Consider the following 20332-nt stretch of genomic DNA (forward strand, 5'->3'; position numbering starts at 1 on the left):
AATAAATGATATCAAATTCCCATCAATATTTGTATTTAATAATAAATGATAACAAAATTTGTAGGTGAAACATAAATATCACAAGTATTTTATTTATGTGTATCATAGAGAAGACATTAATGCAAGTATATTAATCATATATATGGTGGATGTTGCTAAAAATATAAGCAATAATTGGAGACACTTTTGTCTTTTTTGTAATGCAAGTTAAAATTTATCACATAATCGTTTGGTACAAACGATTAAATAAGGATAGAAATTTAATACACATTCATCCCATGCATATATGGTTGAGTAGGTCTCTTGTGAGACGGTCTCACGAATCTTTATCTGTGACACGGGTCAATCTTACCGATATTCACAATAAAAAGTAATAGTCTTAGCATAAAAAGTAATACTTTTTCATGGATGACCCAAATAAGAGAATTCGTCTCACACAAGTTTTTGTCTATTTGGTTTACTCATGGTTTAGTCGATCTCTCCGAACTTATAAAATTCAAGAATTGAGTTTCAGAATGGAAACATCGTCCAAAACTTGAAATCTTCGTTGTAAAATGAGTGATAAGTAATTGAATTTTAACCATCCTCGAAAAATGATTTAAAATTCCAAACCATTATATCCTATTTATTTATCATATATAAAAATTAAAATGAGACCACCTCACGTGTTATATTGTTCACTCAATCCAAAACGTGAAAATATATTTTTTATGTCTAATATTATTTTTCAATACAAAAATATAATTTTTGTTAATTATGTTACAAAAAAAATATTGTATAATATATACAGCAAGAAATATTGTTTTTTATGATAATCTTTGTTTAGTTTATACCTTAAAAAGAGAGAGATTACTGAACAGTTCCTCTTCCAGTTTCTCTCCTTTCTATAAGTGGGGGTGATATTCCAAATGCTGGTCCATAACTTTCATTAAAACCCAATTCCTTGAGCTCAAAGTCACCATCATAATTGATAAAATCCTCCATTTGTGAATTGGGTCCCCTCGCTACTCATTACAGATCAGTGCTGTAAATGACCACTATAGAAGCAATGGATTCGGGTGTCAGCAGAAGAAGAGCAAGTGCCCCAAAAGCAGGCTCTGTCTGGGAGACCAGAATGAAGCTCGATGAAGTCAAAGGTGGCATCAAAGTCTTCAATGCCAATCATCAAACTCTCGAAGAAAATGCTCAGATTGCGTGCACCAGTACTAGTGGTATTGCAAGTCCCGTTAATGATAAAGAGGCAGTTGGTACTGTGGATAAAGGAGTTCGAGCCAAACAGAGCCCAGTTGGAGGGAGCGGGTCGGCTAAGAGGAAAACATGGAAATCTGATGGTTTGGAAGGCAGCCCAATTCAAATTGGTCGGCAGAGATCTGAAGTGAGCAAGAATTTGGATGACATGTTCAAGCAATCGAGTGATTCTGCTGATGGAAGCTCCAAGAAAAGCCCGGTTCAGACCCAGAAAACTAGATCAGTCTCGGTTCGGTCGAGGAAAGTGAAATCTGATTCTTCCGAGGAAGCGAGGGATGAGAATTCCGAGCTGGGGAAGGTGGAAATTGAGGAACATGAAGGATCTGTTGGGAAATTCGACAAGATCCCATTGGGGAAAAAATCGAGATCTGAAGAAGAACTTGGTGTATGTGAAGTGAAAGAAGTCGCTAGCAATGCCGACAATATCAAGAACACAGATGATGAAGAAAAAGAGGAAAATGATGAGAAAATCGAGGTTGAGATTGCAGAAAAGGATCTTGAAATTAAAGAGATTAGGTCGCAAGAAAATAAGCCAAATAAATCTGTGATCCAGGACAAGAAATTGCTTCTGGGAAATCAAAAATCTTTTCCAAATTCACCCATTGTGAAGAAGCAGCTTCCACCTGCTGCAGATCATGCCAAATTTCTTCAAAATCCCATAAAAATCAACCCGAGTAATTCTCCTGTTTTCTCTGGAAATTCTTCATTAATTATCTCTCTTTTTAATGCTGTGTCCCTCTTAAGTTTCTTTCTTCTCCATCTTTCCAGTTCCAGATTCAGATAATTTCCACGGACTTCCAAGAACTCGGAGCAAATTACAGAGTTTCGGTTAGTTTCATTCCTCTTCTCCCTTGAATTATCAAAAATGTTTTTATTGAATTTTCATATTAATTCACAATTCCAATTTCATGTTTAAATTTGCTTAGCTGACTTGATCATGTGGAGGGATGCAGCAAAATCATCTTTCGTCTTTGGAATCGGAACATTTGCTATTATTTCATCTTCTTACACAAAGGATCTTAATATAAGGTTAGATATTTAAATTATTTAACAATTTATAATTATAGTAATAATGATATTTCAAAATAAATTTTTTTTATATGATTTATTGGGTATTTTTTGCAGCTTCATTTCTGTGGTTTCCTATTTAGGCCTTGCGTATCTTGTTGTGAATTTTCTTTTCAGATCCCTCATTAGCAGGTAATTAATTACTGTTAATTATTTGGTTGCTTTTACCATACTATTTTTAAGGCAACAAAGTTTTAGACAAAAGAGTAGGTCTTTTGTTATACGGTTTCACGAATGTTTATCTATGAAACGAGTCAATTCTACCGATATTCACAATAAAAAGTAATACTCTTAGTATAAAAGGTAATATTTTTTCATGGATAACCCAAATAAGAGATCAATCTCACAAAATACGACTCGTGAGACCGTCTCACACAAGTTTTAGCACAGACAAAATTGTGATGAAATTCCCCCAAAATGATTCCTTATATATTTGACAACAATAGATGTCTCGTAATTCATATGATATTAAAATCTCAAATATAAGACAACATCTTAAGTTCAAGACTCGATAGTAATATTCTTTTCACAACTCAAAAAAAAAACAAGATAATATTTTTGAAATGTGAATGTCATAATTTAAGATTATATATTAAGTTAATCTCTTATTTTATTTTTATTTTATTTTTCTCAAACAAATAGGGGCACTATTGGCAATAACACAATTGAAGATTATGTGATAGGAGAGGAAGAAGCCATTTGGGTAATAAAATTGGTTCTTCCTTATTTGAATGAGTTTCTGCTCAAGTTGAGAGCTCTTTTCTCTGGGGATCCTGCCACCACAATGAAGGTGAAATCTCATTTATGCCCTTTTATTGTCCTATTAATCTTTGGCAGAAATTAATATTATTTTGTTGAAAGATGACAATTTTAGCCTCTGGCAGTTGGCAGTGCTTCTGTTTGTTTTGGCAAGATGTGGCAGCTCTATCACAATGTGGAAGATGGCTAAATTAGGTATTTTCGCCCACACCAACCGTCCTCACTTGTTTTTCTTTTATATAGAAAATGAGGTCTTTATGGATAAATTTGTAAAATGCAAAACATACATCATATTTCTTTTTTGGAATGGAACCCAAAAAACCCACACAAAAAAAAAATTAATTGCTTCCCAAAATTTTTTTAAATTTTTTTTGAAGACCATAATATGATTTCATTCATGACAATTAATTTTAGTAGATTATAGTGTAAAATGTAGATATGTAAACAATTCAAACCAAACCAGATAGTATCAAGTTTGAGCTTGGTTCGTTTAAAATTGATAAAGACTTGTTCGATTCGAGCTTTTATCATCAGGTTCGAGCTCGAACTGTTTTGAAATTACTAAGCTTGTGAAAAGCTCGAGCTCGACTTCTTTATCATGTTGATCAAGCTGGACTCGAACTTGATTCATTAATAGCTCGTTTATCATGTTTAACAAGCCCGACTTGAGCGTGGCTCTTTTTCAAGCTCTTAAAACATACAATTGAACTCGAGTTTGAGTTTGATTCGAGTTTGGTAAAGATTAAATATATTTATGAACTAATTTTAAATCACACATAAAAGTGTAAATTTATCAGCACTAATATTTTTATTTGTCAACTCAACAAATGAGTCAAGATCGAGCTTACGAGCCGAGATCGACTTTACGAGCCTATTAACGAACATGTTTGTAAGCTCACGAGTCGAATAAATCTTTCGTGAGCATGGTTTGATTAAATTAACGATCTCGATTTTGAGCTTGACTTGATATGATTAACAAACGAATTCAAACGAGCTTTTTATTGAGCCGAGATCCGAATAACTCGCGAACGGTTTAGTTCGTTTACATCTTTAGTAAAATGTATCAAATTATCACAATCTTACATTGATCTCACATAAATTTTCTTTTTTTGAAACCATAAAACTTGTTGGATCTATCTCGAAGATATTTTCGGAGTAGATTAAACTAAACCTCGATATTATATATTCACCTTAAAATAAAATTGTGTAGGCGTTATATTTAAAACAAGTTCATAAATTTTTTTCCACTTAATTTTATTTAATTATTTTTTATAGGACTTAATTTTATTTTAAGATAATATAAGTTAATTTTATTTTGACAGGGTTTATTGGACTATTTACGGTTCCAAAAGTCTGCTCTTCCTATTCCGTTCAGATAACTGCATACGGTAATTAATTAAATAAATCATCCAACTCTGAATTTTATGCAATTATTATTTATGCTGGCCGACAGTATTATTTCATTTATTATATTCCATTGTTTCCTATTTTTTTTAAAAAAAGAAATGAATGTATTTATTTTATATTATTTAATTTTGAGGTCAGGTCGTGATAAATGTTTGTCTGCAGAAATTATTTTTTGTAAATAGTATTTTTCTTATATCACATATATAAATAATTAATTTGGTATAAATATTTATTTAAAATATAAATGTAAAAGCTAACCGACATTGTAATAAAAACAATAATTAAAAGAATTAACCGACAGTGGAGCCTAGCAGTCTAGATTAATGTGCCAACTGATGTCTCTTTTTTTGTGTAGATTTTGGAACCTTTAGATATTTTTTGTAAGGAATTTTTTTTAATAAATTCTGAAAAAAAAACTTTTATATGCTGATTTTTTTAAAAAAAAAATCGTTACTTTTTTCTTTATGTAATAATTCAACAATTTTTAGAATCCATTTTTTTTTAAAAAAATATATAGTTTTTATCTCTATATTCTATAAAATTAACATGCATGATCGTATTCGAACTTTTCGTATTAAGTCTTACGAAAATAGTTAAGTTGCTGTACGATAATTTTAATATTGTATATACTTTTAAAAGTGTGGGGACCCGGACGCTAATCATGTTCTTAATCATCATGTGGACTAATTAATCAATTAGTATAAATAGGGTCTAAATTTTTTTTTTTAAAATACACAGCGGAAACGTAATGTAATTCAATTCAAATTACATATTAAACATAAATATACAAATCTTGTATTATCAACAAGAATTCAACTAGGTTCAACTATATCTCAGTGCTGAATCCTAAGTTGCTTCGAAGCCCGGATCTCCACGCTATCTAGTCCAGCCTCGTTCTCTTCTTGACCCTGATCCTATCCCACCTGTTGCCATGCACACATACGAACAAGACAACAGCCGGATAACTCCGGTGAGAATTAAATTCTCAGTATAAATCATGTATACATGCAATCATAAAAACAATATAAAAGCATATAACAGATATGTCTAACATGTATTCAAATCAGAATATAAATCCATGTCAAGAATAAATCCTATTCTAAACATGTACCATCATCAGGAACATACTCATCATGTACCATATTCAGGAACATAATCAACATAACTCAATATACACTATCAATTAGACTCATGACGTCACATTTAAGACTAGACTCAATCCTAGTCTAGGGATCCCGGTTTCCAGAAGTCAGCATTCCCATATCGACCAACAGTAATAGAAAAGACTCCAGTTCTATCCACGTCGATAGGGTATCGATCACCAGTAATAGAAGAAATACCAATTCTATCCACATCGATATGGTATCGATCAGCAGTAATAGAAGAAGCTCATATTCTATCCACATCGGTATAGTATCGATCACCAGTAATAGAAAGAACTCTAATTCTATCCACATCGATATAATATCGATCACCAGTAATAGAAGAAGTTATGATTCTATCCACATCGATACGGTACCGATCACCAGTAATAGAAGAAGAAGCTCCAATTCTATCCACATCGATATAATATCGATCATCAGTAATAGAAGAAGTTATGATTCTATCCACATCGATAGCCAAACATCCGGTGACAGACTTTGGCACAATCGCCAATACACTATCTTGTGACATCGTGCAATGTGCCCGTGGCGATCCCACCACTATCAGGCACTTCTGTCACAAGATTACTCGTCTAATACCTACTGTCTATAAATCAAGAGAACAAGTACATCAATCAAATCAATACAATAAGGTAAAGTATGTGATTTAGGGAAACTCGAGCCAAACCTCACTCGAGTTGTGCAATCCCAACTCAACATTAATTTATACCTTTATCTTCTCGGTCCGACGAAGACGAAGTATTGAAGTCAACTCTGTCCATACCCAATCTGATAATGACAATCGAATAGATACGATATCAGTACATGACTCAGTTCAAAACCTGTTCTGATTAATACTCAAACCAAAACATAATCGGATCAACGCCAATCGACATAAAATACCACAATACCATCTCAACTAATACCGAGTCTGATCAATATCAATTTACGGATGTTTCGACGGCATAACAATACAGTCTCGATAACCCCGTCAATTCCAACACCACAGCTATAATACCAGAACTCATAATTAATATCGGTAGAAATCATAATCTCAACGATGATATAAATCTGATATCGATTCTCAATCAAATCGACTCTAAAATTCATAATAATTTCATAATCAGTCCGTTTCTTAATCTGACTTCGATTCTATGATGTCTAACATGTCAAGAACATCATATATGAATTCCATTCAATTCTGGCAATATCATAATTTCAAGACATATCAAAACGTAGTAAAACTTACGTCCAGTTGTAGCCTACGTCGTTAGGAATTCAGTACTGAAGTCGGATTTAAAATCAGACGAACGGATTTCTCGTAAATCGAATTCTAAAATCAAGAAGTAAAACTTCCCCTCAATTCTCGATTTATCCTTATTAACGTTTGTATGTACATATATATATACATAACTCGTGCATAATAGAAACGTGGCATGTTCTTGTTCTGCATGACTCGCGCATATGCGCGACTCCGAATGGCGCATATGCGCGAGACCTACTGGTCTCCATGCTCGGCTTCGCAACTACTGGCGCATATGCGCGCCTCAATCCGGCGCATATGCGCCAAAGCTTCTGTTCCAAAACGTTGGCTTCTGGACTACTCGCGCATATGCGCGCACTGACATCGCGCATATGCGCGAGACCTACTGTCTCCGCATATATCAACTCGCGCATATGCGTGCCTTCTGCCGCGCATGTACGCCAACCTTTCTGCCCTGCTCACGCATATGCGCCGTTCACGTCGCGCATATGCGCCGAGCACTCCACTAGGCTACTGTACTCCTCGCGCATATGCGCGCCCTCACGCCGCGCATATGCGCGGAGTCTTCTGTCAAAACCGCGCATGTGTGCGCACCAACTCGCGCATGTGCACGCATGACATTTCCTTCGCCCATATTTCGCGTCTGTTCTCGTCTTTCCCGGTCCACTCCGTTCCGTCTACAATCACTTCGATTAATCAAGAATCATCCCAGAATAATCTCAGATTACAGTAAATACACCCAAATCAGTTCAGATTACGGTAATCAAATTCTCGGACCTTACAAAAAGTGTCCAATTTTAATAAACAAGGAGTAGAGGTCCTTACCTCTACTAATAAATTATTACTTATATTTAATTTTTGCACATTTATTTAATTATATTATATTTTTTTAATAAATAAATCAATTAAATATAGGTTTATATTATGCAAATCTATGTATTAATATTTGTTAGTTAGTACTACTATTATTATTGCTGGAATCGTAAATTTTAAAATTTCATTTTTTTTTTAGTTTTTTTGCAAGAGAATTTTGTTAATGAATATTACATGCAGGGACATTCTGGATCCGACGGTTTAGCGACGCTTGGGAATCATGCTCTCACAAGAAAGCCGTTGGATTCGCCATCTTTTCTCTTGTTTGGAATCTATCGTCTGTGATCGCACGAATTTGGGCAGGTAACTAAAACTCACATTTTTCCTATTATTATTATTATTATTTTTAGCAGAATGTGACAGAAACAATGGTGGGTTCTGTAAAAAAATAAAATTGAAGTAAATTTTTTAATTTTAAAATAGAAGTCGTAAATTTTTTAAGTTGGATAGGAGATAAAATAAAATATAAAATAGAGTTGTCAAAACATGTCAGCGGGATGTGCCCGCACACAACCCTTAATTTGGAGGGATAGTCCAACCCACAAATTTTTAGTTAAATTTTGCGGGTTGGAATGGATTGACATGTAACCCGTCACAACCCATCATTTGGCGGGTCAAAGTGGGTTAGGAAATCGCTCGACAACTCTAGTATGTAGAAAATGTCACAATAATATAATGGAATCATGTAATTAGTTTGATAAGATAAAGAGTGTTTTAGGCAAATCTAAAACTACACATTAATTTCATATAGTTACTATATAGTGCTAATGTATTGTAGAGTGAGTCTTATGTGTGAGTCTCACAAATCTATTTCCATGAGATCCGATTCATATCGAGAGAAAAGTAATAGATTTGACATTAAAAAAATATTTTTTATGGGTCGGGTCGAATAAGATATTCGTCTCACCAAAGTTAACAGTAAGACGATCTTATAGAAGTTTTTGTATTGTATTATATATAGTGATAGATTGTTTTTTTTTATTACTCCGGTATCCTTATTATATGAGCTAGAAAAGTATTACGTTTCAATAATAGAGTTGGAGTAAGTGAACATTTGATCAATGATCATAGATTTTATTTTTCTACCAACACTTTTTCGAACGAGTCTATCACAGAAAGTTTGTCAAGTACAATTCACCTAATTTGCAGAATACTACGTTATCATGAGGTTTACTCAATACACAATATAACGACTTCAAATTCCATCGTCATAAATAGTTAATTTTATATTATTAACAAAATTTTGGGAACAATTAATATTAACCAATTTTCCACTACACACATTTTGAGTGTAAAATAGGGAATGAAATATAACATTATATACATTAATTCATCAAAATTGAAATAAATTATTTCTGAAAACATATATTTTATAAATTATAAATAATACATTCTAATATACAATTTCAAAATTAATTCTTAATATTTTCTCCTTTAGATAATTTTAAAACGAGTGAAGCCTTTTAGGTGAATCCAAAAAAACATCATACCCTTAATTAATAGTAATAGATATGCATTTTTTTATTATATAAATAACCATGGATATCAAAACTTTCTGTTACGCAGTGTTCATGTTATATGTTGCGTTCAAGTGCTATCAACACTTTTTGATAAGAGACGACTGTGGACGAGAAGAAGAAGATCAAGTGCAGTTAAAGTGCAACGACAAACGCTCGATCTAAATTTACTGGAAGCAAGAAAACCGAAGAAAGTTTGTTAATTAGGAATATATATGTGTATATATTATTATACACATAATTATTATCATAAAATTTCTATCACGTTTTTGTTCTTATAAGAGAATAGTAAGAAATAAATAAAAATCTTTGGCATTGCAACTTGTCAGATCTATGGAATTTAATTTTTGGTGATCTACTGAGGGAAATTACCTACTGTATTATTTGAGCTTATTGTTACTAATTTTTTTTAATATTTATATTAATAAAAATGAATAACTATTTTTTTTTTGAGTTCTAATATTTACTATATATATTTCTATACATAATATTCACTAAAAACTGAAAAAAATAATAGCTTAAATTGTTACCATGTCCTCTCAGACAGTGGCGGAGCCAGGAATTTGGCGTTACCCGGACTAGAATTTTAAACTCTAATATCCTTTAATATTTTAAATTGATCTACCCGGGCTAATATCATATTTATTCAAAATTATACAAAAATTTAGACATAAATTTTTTTAAAAAATTTTGGATCACCCGGGCTAAAGCCCGGATACAAGTACCTCCGCCCCTGCTCTCAGAAGCATCCATACTTTATTTTCTTATTTTTTTTATATTTTAGCAAGATGATGATGTATCCAATTTTCTTGGCAAATTTTGTAATTCAAATCTAAAAATCAAATTAATAGTTATAAATAAAAACAAGAATTTTTTCTATTTGACCAGTGTTTTTAGAACCAAATCGGACAAACAGTTTTACTTGTCATCCCGGTCAAAACAAGTAAAAAACTAATTGGATCGATTCATGTTTTATTTATTTATTTTATATATGATTATTTGGATTTTGAACTTTATTAAAAATATTATTTTAATAATATTAGAGATTATGTGATTTTTAAACTTTGGAAAATATATATCTTTATTATTTATATACACGTTTAAGATTTTTAGAATTTAAATATATTATTTATTATACTATTAATCTATTATTTTATATATTATAATAATATTCCAGTCCGACTGTTCGGTTAAACTGATATTTTAATGTAGATCGGTTAGATCACAAATCCGATTATGAAACATTAGTTTGAACCACTAGTTCTACAAAAAAAAGCTTTTTTTAGTTGAAAAAAGTGTTAGGACAACTATTTAAAAAAAGATTTTATGGTTAAAAATATGTTTGGACAACTACCTTTTAATTCTCGTGTAACCCACGTTTTTTGTTCTTAAAACATCAAAAAATGCTTCTCAATTCTTCTTTAAAAACTATTCTCGGTGAACATTTTTTAAAAATATTTTTCGAAAATCTTGTCCAAACACATACTTTATGTCTTTTCTACTTATAAAATACAACGTTTTTAAAGTACTTGTCTAAACGAAATCTACACTAGTGAAAGAAAATAATCAGCTATCAAATATTAATTATTGCTACAGTTCTTTAGTAAAATAATAACAATACTAATTGAAATACAGTTACCAACGTCGTGCTTGAATTCATGAATTTCAAATTCATTGATTTTAAATTTCATGACTTGCTCGAATGAACAAAGTTCAAGTGAATTTCAAATTCACTCCATATTAATTTGATTTGTAATTGTTGTAAATCTCAAATATATCGAATCAAATCATTCTTCAAATCAAATTTAATCAATCCAAGTGCAGGCTAAGCTCACACAACTCAAATTTCAAAGAAAATGAAAATAAACAAATCTTGATAAATTTGGTGATTCAAAATTCAACCTATACTGATTTTTTTTTGAATATAGCTTCAAAAAACAACACGGCACCGCAATAATTGATTTGGCTATAGGTTAATTGCCTGATAAATAATGGAAAAGCTAATGATTTTTTTTTAAAAAAAAAGATCGAGAAATTTTCATTTTTAATGTTTTAATGAAAATTTTATCTTATAAATAAAAAATATTAAAAAATTGATTGCTAGAAGAAAAATGAGGGGTGATGCCAACCATCCGCCCTCGTCGCGTTAAGGTAAATTGGGTTTCAATATATTCCGCAATAATCGCAGTATAAAAAAATGGAAAAACGAGTAAGATATATTCGAATTTTCCGAACGGAGCTTCTCCGACACTCAAAGACATGAAAAATATAAAAAAGGAAAAGAGTATATGCTAAAAGATAAGTGAGAGGGTAAGGATGACAACATGTAGCATATCTAGACATCATAGATGAAATTTTTTTGTGATTCTAACACTTTGCAATCTCCTTTTGCTTATGCTCAGTCCAGTCCAGTCCAATCCAGTCCAGTTCAGTTCAGTTCAAGTTCAGAAATTTTGTTCATGCTAATTGTGATTCTTAAAAAATGACTATGATATTTTGATAAATAAATTGAAAATTTTTCAGATACTGTTATCCTCAATATTTTTGTCTAACATAAAATTATCCTTTACATTAATGTTTACAATACACTATCAAAATTCACACACAATATTTACCAAACACTCCTTAAAGGATATTCTTGATATATTATTAAATAATTATTATTAGATTCTATTATTAAAAAAACTACTATTAGAATTACTTATTTATCAAACTTTTTATCTCTATAAATTTTCAACTTCTCACCTTTATTTTCAGGGCCATTTAAGTTTATGACCCTCTGATCTTCTTCTTTTAAATTTTTGACCTCTACTTTTTTAAAATACAGTAATCTCCTTTAAAATCTGTTTTAACTCCCTTAAGTACCCATCATGCTTCCGTAAAATAAATTAAATATTTTACCTTTTTGACCAGAGTGCCACCGGTTTATATCCACCGTATTTTACAAACTGCTCCTCTCAGTTCAACCACTGCGATCCCAACCTATGGTTACCGACGTAGATTCCTTCAGCAGTACTTGGCACAACCCTAATTCGTTTCCTACCTTAGGGTGTACAATAAAAGATAAAATTTCGAAAATAATACACGAGAGGGGCTAAGAGCAAAGATCTCTTTATTCAAACACAAACATTTATTAATACATTGAAACCTCATGTAGAGGAGGAGAAACTTGTTTAGCTACTCACAGTAGCTGAACTCACTACACACATAAACTTGAAAATATTACAAATGATTTAGAAGAAAAACGAAGAGGTTGAGTGATGCCTTCATCTTCCTTCTGCCTGCTTATTTTTAGAAGGCTTCCTTCGGATTTGAAACTCGGACTTCAAATCTTCATAAGCCTTTACAGCTTGCTTGGGGACCATATAGTAGTTGAGTGGTCCTTTCCTGCAATGTCTTTTTCTAGATTATTAATCTAGACATCAACTTTTCCCATTCTTTTATTTCACCGCACTACCAGTAGGAATGCGTTTGGAAAAGATCAGCTGTAATTTCGTCCCCTTTTTCTTGGAACGTTTGAGCTAATGATCTGAGGGCTTTTAGCTCCTTCCTTTCATACTTGAGTTTTTTTTAAAAACCTTCAGATATGTAAAATACATTTTCTTTAGGTTTCTTTCTTGGTGTGTTTTACTGGTTCCAATCTGACATTATTTATAGATAAAAATTTCGGGACCAGTTGTCTTGCTTTTATTCATTGGATTCCTTTTTTAAATTAGGTATTCAATGATACTTGTCATTTTCCACCCATTATTGGTGGTCCTTGTCCTTCCACTCACATGGTGGGTTTTGTTTTTGCTGGTGGGCTGATCACATGTACACCTTTAATTTTGTCGAGGAATCTTTGGTTTTCGTTGTCCTCGAGGAAAACGTGAAGGTGGTCCATCCCCACTTGTGCTTGTATCAGTAAAGTGTTTCCGATCAGATCTCGGTTTGAATCCTTTACCGAAGTCAGGTTCCTTCTGGTTCTGGCATTCAAGGCAGATGTTTTCTGACCATCTTCCTATATGTGCCATATTACAGAATTTTCGGCGAGTCTCTTTACTGGCCGGCAACTTGCTGTTCCACAAAAGATTTCTCTTTTTCTCGAATAAATCTTCTGCAAAACTTATTATTTTTCTTGTCATGGTATTTAACAAGAATGATCCGTTCACTGAATGATTATAAAATTGAACGGAAACTTGACTTTGTCCATCTCAGTGAGACAGACCCATAGATCTCAAGCTCTTCTGGTAGACATATCGTCTTCAGAAATTGAAGCAACCAGGGATGTTTCTTCTGTCGGAGGGTACTTGATAAATTTTTGAACATTTGTATCCGACCTCCTTAACTTAATGAAATGAAAGGCTTCATGGGAGCCTTTTCCTGCTGGTTCTGGTGCTGCACTAAAGAAGTATAGCTCCAATACATCTCCTCTGGACAAATAATCATTATTCGCCCAAGTCTCGTGAACAGCTTCCTGGATCCACTTTGGTAGACCTGAGATTTCCGGAAAGCTGGGTGATGTAGTATAAACTGAGGCAAGAGCCCCGAATTCATACCATGCTTTAACCTCCTTTAGATATGAATTTGGTTTCATCCATACCCTGGGATATTTTCCTGAAACATCAACCCTGTTGATAGCTGGGTTAATGCCAATTCTTGTTTTTAATTTCTCCCAATTCTGTTGATAAACCTGAAATGGAGAAATTGTTGCTTCGTTAGTACCAACCTTAGATTTGCCTTTGTCAATACGAGGCCTAAGGTTGATCTCTCCTTCTTCAATCCCCGAGGTGAAGGGTTGACTTGAAGACTCAAGATAAAGATCAGGAGTCTCAATTCTTGTTTTAGCCGACTCATCTGGTGATGATCCCGACTTAACACTTGTGCAAGGGGTATTTGAATCCCCCGCTACAAGTATAGAGTCCTGTACTCGAAAACTCTCTATTTGGGAAACCAATGGCTTCTCAATGCCTTGGAGGATAGGCATTTGCGTCACAAACCATAACTGAGTATAAGTCTGTAAACATTCTGTAATTCGATCAGAGACAACTCTCTTATCGGCTTGTTGTAGTCTTCCCGCAACTTCTGCGTTTACGACTAGCTTGTTAAACTCGTTTTGAAGCATTTCAAGTTGTTCCCTCAAATGCCTCTGCATCTTGATGATGACATCGATATCACCGCTGTCCATCTCTTATTAAAAAATCTGCAAGAATATTTTCATGAGATTTTATTATCATAATATCAAATATATAATCCTGACATAGTGCCTGCCATCTTAATAATCTAGCCTTCTTCGGTTTAGACTCAATTCTATTCCTTAAGAAAGCTTTCACCTGTATATTATCAACTTTCAAAATAAATTTCTTTGCAAGTAAAAATAATGGCAATTTTTCAAAAGCCCTTTTTACTGCATAAAATTCCTTCTCATTAATATGCCATCTGATGGCTTCTGCGTCTGAGAATAACCCACTGCAATATCTGCATGGTTGTTCTCCATCTGGTGTGAGCTTAGTAAGAACTGCTGCCCACCAATGATCACTGGCATCGGTATATGATACCAGATCATCTTCGTCTTGAGAAATAACCATTTTTGGAAGATTTTTACAAACCTTCTTTAAATAGATAAGTCCTTCTGTGTGTTCTTTTTTCCATATAAATCTTGCATCTTTTTTCAATAATGGACTGAACACCTTCCTGTGTTTTGCTAGGTTTTTGATAAACATCCCAGCAAAATTAACAACTCCTAAGAAACTTTGAAGTTGCTTCTTGTCTTTGAGATTTTCTGGAAAATTCTGCACCTTTTCCACTATGTGTTCTTGCAGAATTATTCCTGACTCATCGATTTCAATTCCGAGGAATTCAATCTTTCTTGTAGCAATAACTGCTTTTCTTTTCATATAAAACCAGTCTTTCTTTATTACAAACATTAGAGAAAATCTCTAAATGCTTAACATGTTCATTCAGATCTTTGGATGCTATTAAAACATCGTCAATGTAAACAAACATAAATTTAAAATAATCTTTAAAAAGATTATCCATTTTCCTTTGAAATATCTGCGGTGAATTAGCCAATCTCATTGGCAATACTTCCCAGATATAATGTCATTGAGGTGTGGAGAAAGCTGTGAATTTCTTGCATCCTTCCTCCATCTGAATCTGATAAAATCCGGACTTACAATCAAATTTAGAGAATATCTTTGCATTGCGTATGCAACTAATTAGATGTTCTCTGCTTGGTATAAAATACCCATCAAACTCCATAATTTTATTAATTTCTTGATAATTAATAACTAATCTGGGTTTACCTCTTTTTATCTCACCATGATTTCTTACCAAGAAACCTGGACTACTATATGGTGACATTCCTGTTTTGATTAAACCAAGGTCCAAATGTTCCCTGATTATAATCTGCATATCCTTTTGATCAATGATATTCATTGGGATAGGCTTGCAACGACAAATTCATACTCTTTGCCTTCCTTAATTTTAAGGCAAGCTTTGAGTTGATTTCTGTCCCTACCATGCCAAGGGATCTTCGTTGTAATTTTCTTTGATCCTTTTCTTGACATCTTCCAATGATACCTTAGATTCAAACTCTACTTCATTTGTTTGTAGAGTTATCTTAAGGCATTCTATATCTTCTGGTTAGAGTACTTGATCTGCTCTTAACTGGAGCATTGTTTCTCCAAACCGTCTACAATCCTTCATTTTTGGGTTCAGAAGTTGTCCTGAATCAGCCACGCTTGCTGCGAAACTGGATTGGAAATTTTCTGTAAAATGCCTCTCTTAGTCTTTGGACTATGATTTTGTGATTACATGGTGTTGTGAACACTAATCTTCTAGTCTCATTTTCTTGAATATAAGACTTGAACATCTGTAGGAAATTATTTCCTAACAATATGTCAGCTCCTGTATCATGAAAATAAATTGGTGATGTCTTTACCTTGTACCAAGGTGTTTGTCCAGCACCGCCAATCATGATTTCTGTCATCTTAATCCCTTTACATAAGATTAAGATTCTTCTGGAAAAATCTCTTCCAGCAATCTTTGGTAACTCTTCTTCCAAATTATTTGGAAAAACACATATTTTTGCTGTACAGATTCCAGCACCTGAATCAATATAAGCAGCAAAGTAATCTGTCTTATATTGTTCATACAACATTCCCACTGGAATGTATATGGAGAATGGACTTGTGGTCATTGGATTTTCCACATCTTATCTTCTGCCATAAACTCCATTCCATACTCTAGACGTTTCCAAGGTTTATGTTCCTCGAGAAACTCTAGTCCAACAATCAGTCGATCTGTTTCTTTTCCCTGGAATTCCTTGAATGTGAACTTCCAATTCTCCGATATTAATTAGTCCTTGGTAAGTCTCTATCACAGGTTGTTCCAAATAGTATAGTGAATTACAAGGAAATTGATTCATCTGTTTTGTAATATCAAATACTATTTCTATTTCCTTCCACCCTTCTGGGCATCTAAGTTTTCCTATTGTAGAAAAACTTTTCGGCTCTTGTTGGGGTTCTATGACAGGCGTTTTTCCCCATCTGTAACTTGTAATTCTATCTCCTTGAAAAGATAGTCTTCTAGATTCCAATCTAAGACTTTGATTCCTTTGTAGAATCGGTTTATCTTGTATTTGGATATCTGTTTCCTGTATTAAAGGAAACTCGATTCTCTCTGGATAAATTGCCTGAGCAACTTTTCCAAATATCTCAGGGATTTCAATAAACTCATTTCTAATAAACAATTCAGAATGATGTGTATTATATAGAGCATATGAAATTTGATAGGTAATAGAATATGGCCTATTACCTTCTTTCATCAGCCTTTTTTCCTTGAAGTTCTGATGCAATGTCAAGGCTCGGCTGAAATCTCGATCTGCCAGGTTGTAGGCTATCCTAGGATATATTACTCCTACAATCTTTCATGCGCAGAGATTTCCTGAGAATGATCCCAGTACTGAATCTTGTAGATTCCCCATTCTTTTATGCATATAGCAATATCAATATGTGAATCTATTCCTTCTTTGAAAGTAGCCTTTATCATAATCTGGATTGCTCCAATATGAATCCAAGACATAGTCCTTGCTACTTCTATCTTGAATTTTTGTAATTCCTCCTTAATTTCTTCAGAAGAAATTAACTGCATCTCCATTCTATTTCCTGTAAGTTCCATTGGGATTGCCATTTCCCTTCTAGAAACTTTATAGATTAGATGATGCTTTCTGTTTCTTAGGCCAAGACTACCTAAGAAATTTTCTACCTGTCCTGCAGAGAATCCTTGATATCTCTGTCGACTGGGGTTTTCTCTCATGATCCTTTGGACCATGTTATTGGATATCGTTGTCTGGCTAAAGAATCCAGACAGATCTTCATGTGTTTCATGTCGAAACACTTCGTCTTCAGTCAGATTCTGATTCAGTTCCATCGGATCCTTCTTGACTTAGAACTTCTTCTTCTTCATATATACTCTCATCTGAGGCAATGTCCTCAAATCGGTATACTTGAATAAGATCTTGGTAATAAACTGCTTCTTCAATATACGGGGTTGGATCGAAACGTTTAATACCTCTTTTTTCATTTTCTGGACAGTTGGTCGAGATATGACATCTTGCTCCACATGTCCAGCAATTACAATCCTTGAAACTTTCATTTGCTCGAGTATGAGCTCTTCTGAAAGTTTTCTTCGTAGGTGTTCTTCATGTGCTTCGAGATATACTCGATGCTTGGGATGATATCCTACTCCTTGATGGTCCGCTTCTTTGTCCAGATTTATAAGATCTGGCTTTCTGTCTAGACCATACAGTTCTTGGTTTCCAAGAACTTCTTCCACTTCTTGCATAAGGATGAGTCCTAAAATTTTTCCTTTTATGCTTCTGCGGTTTACTTCCAATAATTATTGGAAGATCGTTTTCCTTACAACACAGAGGATTTCTTTTGTTGATACCCCTCAAGCATTTGTAATTCTTTTGTAATGCTGCCATATGACACCATTCTGCCAATTTTTCCTTTAAGGAAAGAGGCTCTTCTTGCCAAAGTATCTGGATTTCCAGGTACATATTCCCTTATGAGCATTTCTCTCCAGGGACTTGGCATTTTTGCGAAGAAAAGCTGCATAGCTATATTTTCTTCGACTCCTGAATTCCATCGATATTTAGTGAATAACATAATGTATTCATCTACTAAACATATATCGTGTAATTCAAGACTATACAGAGCTTGAGTATATTTCTTCCTTTTCTCTGTAGCTTGACTGTTAAAATAGTCTACCTCTATAAATTGTGCTTTAAATAGGGTAGCCATTTTTCCGGCTATCTCGCTCAGAGATTCTCCGGCCAGGACTGACTCTTTCATTTCTAATGAAGTCATGTCCCAAGCAATTTTCACTGATCCCATAAGACTCATTTCTAAAAGTTTAATGAATCCTTCTTTGTTGAGATCAAGTGTTCTTGCTGCGATTCTCATAGCAGATGTCCAGTCATCTATGAGATCTTCTCTGTTTTTAAAATCTAACACATCAAGGTTAAGCATAACCCCATAAGGATGTATCGGATCTAAAACAGTCTTCCCATAGGGTGTTTGGTGCAAGGGAATTTGATTTCTCCTTGTCCTTGTACCTGCTGGGTATGATCCTCCACCCGTATGGAAATCAGATTGAGATTCTCTCATGTTAACATTCTGAGATCCCACACTTTCCCTTGGTGGTTCCTGAGTTGATGACCAGGTTATAGCAGGTATTTCACCTCCTGCTGTATTCATCTTTAGATCTACAACTTTGAGATTTGCGAAAGATTCCGCAAGCTCTTGTAGATCCTCCAGACCAATCCTTTCTAAAGCTGTCATCAGATAAATTTCTTTTCTGAGACAGATTTAATTAGATTGATCATCTTTTCTTCTTCAGTCAAAGGTTTCGACACCACTCTAGCTTTTCCTTGTTGGTGTAACAAGGGTTCAGTACCAATGATGGTGGTAACCAACCTCCTAAAGTTCTTTTACTAGAACTTGGTTGTTGTTCTAGTTTTTGAATTCTTGTTTGAATATCCTTTAATATTCCAAGAATTTCTTCCTGGTTTTTAAGGATTTCTTCTACTCGTTGGGGTACAAAATATAGCATATTGCCATAATTTTGTACTGTTTTCTGGATTTCCCTAAGATCTAAAGAGAGCTTAGAGGAGTCTGGTACTATCTCCAGAAACTTATTTGCTTGAATCATAAGTTTACCTGAGAGTTTACCTGAGAGTACAGATGCTTCCCTTTCTGTTTCTGATATCTAATAATAGTTAGATGAACTTGTTTATATTCCAAAATATTGGAATAAATCTTGTAAATTATCCTTCTCGAACCTAAGTTCGGATTCATAATTTTTCGAAATTCTCCTCCTCAAACATTTCGGTTCTTTGTAAAAATAAATCACATGTTTGAAATAAATTAACCATGGGCTCTGATACCATTTTGACCAGGATTAGTATTAAGGGAATTAATTCATTTTTAAAATAGAAAGGAGGTTATTTATCTAAATAAAATTGTATGGATGTCAAATTTTTAATTGAATTGGTTTTGAAGGTCATATACCAAAATCTTCCTTATTTTCAAGCATTATCTGCCTACTTCTTAATTTTTATATTCGTTTATAATGTTTTGTAAACACTCGCTCAATAATATTGTCAATTCAAATTCTAAAAAAATTCTTATTCTACGAGATTTTGAGTTATTTATCAAAGTTTTAATCATATCTAGTTTAATATGACACAATTCTACAGTTATTTATTAATATCCGATATCTGTATCATAACGCGACACAAAAAATTGCTGACTTGGTTTTTAACATTTTTGACATATATTCGATAAAGTGAACTAAAATTATAAATTAAACGAAAATATGATGAAAAAATAGAAACTTACAAGTTATAAAATCAAATATATAATTTAAGTACCCATAACTTTTTGAGCAGGTATATTGTAGAACGATCTCACGAATCTTTATCTTTGAGACGGGTTAATCCTAACGATATTCACAATAAAAAGTAATAATCTGAACATAAAAAGTAAAACTTTTTATGGATGATCCGA

General features: G+C 33.3%; 1 protein-coding gene across 1 annotated transcript; it reads left to right on the forward strand.

The window, feature by feature from the left end:
• The first annotated feature begins 868 nt into the window (after positions 1-868).
• On the forward strand, positions 869-9636 carry LOC142505755 (uncharacterized). The gene is made up of 9 exons (XM_075618864.1): positions 869-1922; positions 2017-2076; positions 2175-2277; positions 2374-2448; positions 2959-3106; positions 3201-3270; positions 4398-4463; positions 7942-8064; positions 9328-9636. Exons 1-9 carry the CDS (start codon positions 1031-1033, stop codon positions 9441-9443), a joined length of 1653 nt encoding a protein of 550 aa, XP_075474979.1. The 5' UTR covers positions 869-1030; the 3' UTR covers positions 9444-9636.
• Positions 9637-20332: the final 10696 nt, after the last annotated feature.

The sequence above is a fragment of the Primulina tabacum genome, chromosome 10 (assembly GCF_025594145.1).
Source record: "Primulina tabacum isolate GXHZ01 chromosome 10, ASM2559414v2, whole genome shotgun sequence".
In the NCBI taxonomy this organism is placed as follows: domain Eukaryota; kingdom Viridiplantae; phylum Streptophyta; class Magnoliopsida; order Lamiales; family Gesneriaceae; genus Primulina; species Primulina tabacum.

Coding starts and splice junctions, on each gene's coding strand:
- LOC142505755 (XM_075618864.1), top strand. CDS start 1,031: ATGACCACTATAGAAGCAATGGATTCGGGTGTCAGCAGAAGAAGAGCA. Junction 3,107..3,200: donor ATCCTGCCACCACAATGAAG/GTGAAATCTCAT, acceptor AGCCTCTGGCAG/TTGGCAGTGCTTCTGTTTGT. Junction 3,271..4,397: donor GTGGAAGATGGCTAAATTAG/GTATTTTCGCCC, acceptor TTATTTTGACAG/GGTTTATTGGACTATTTACG.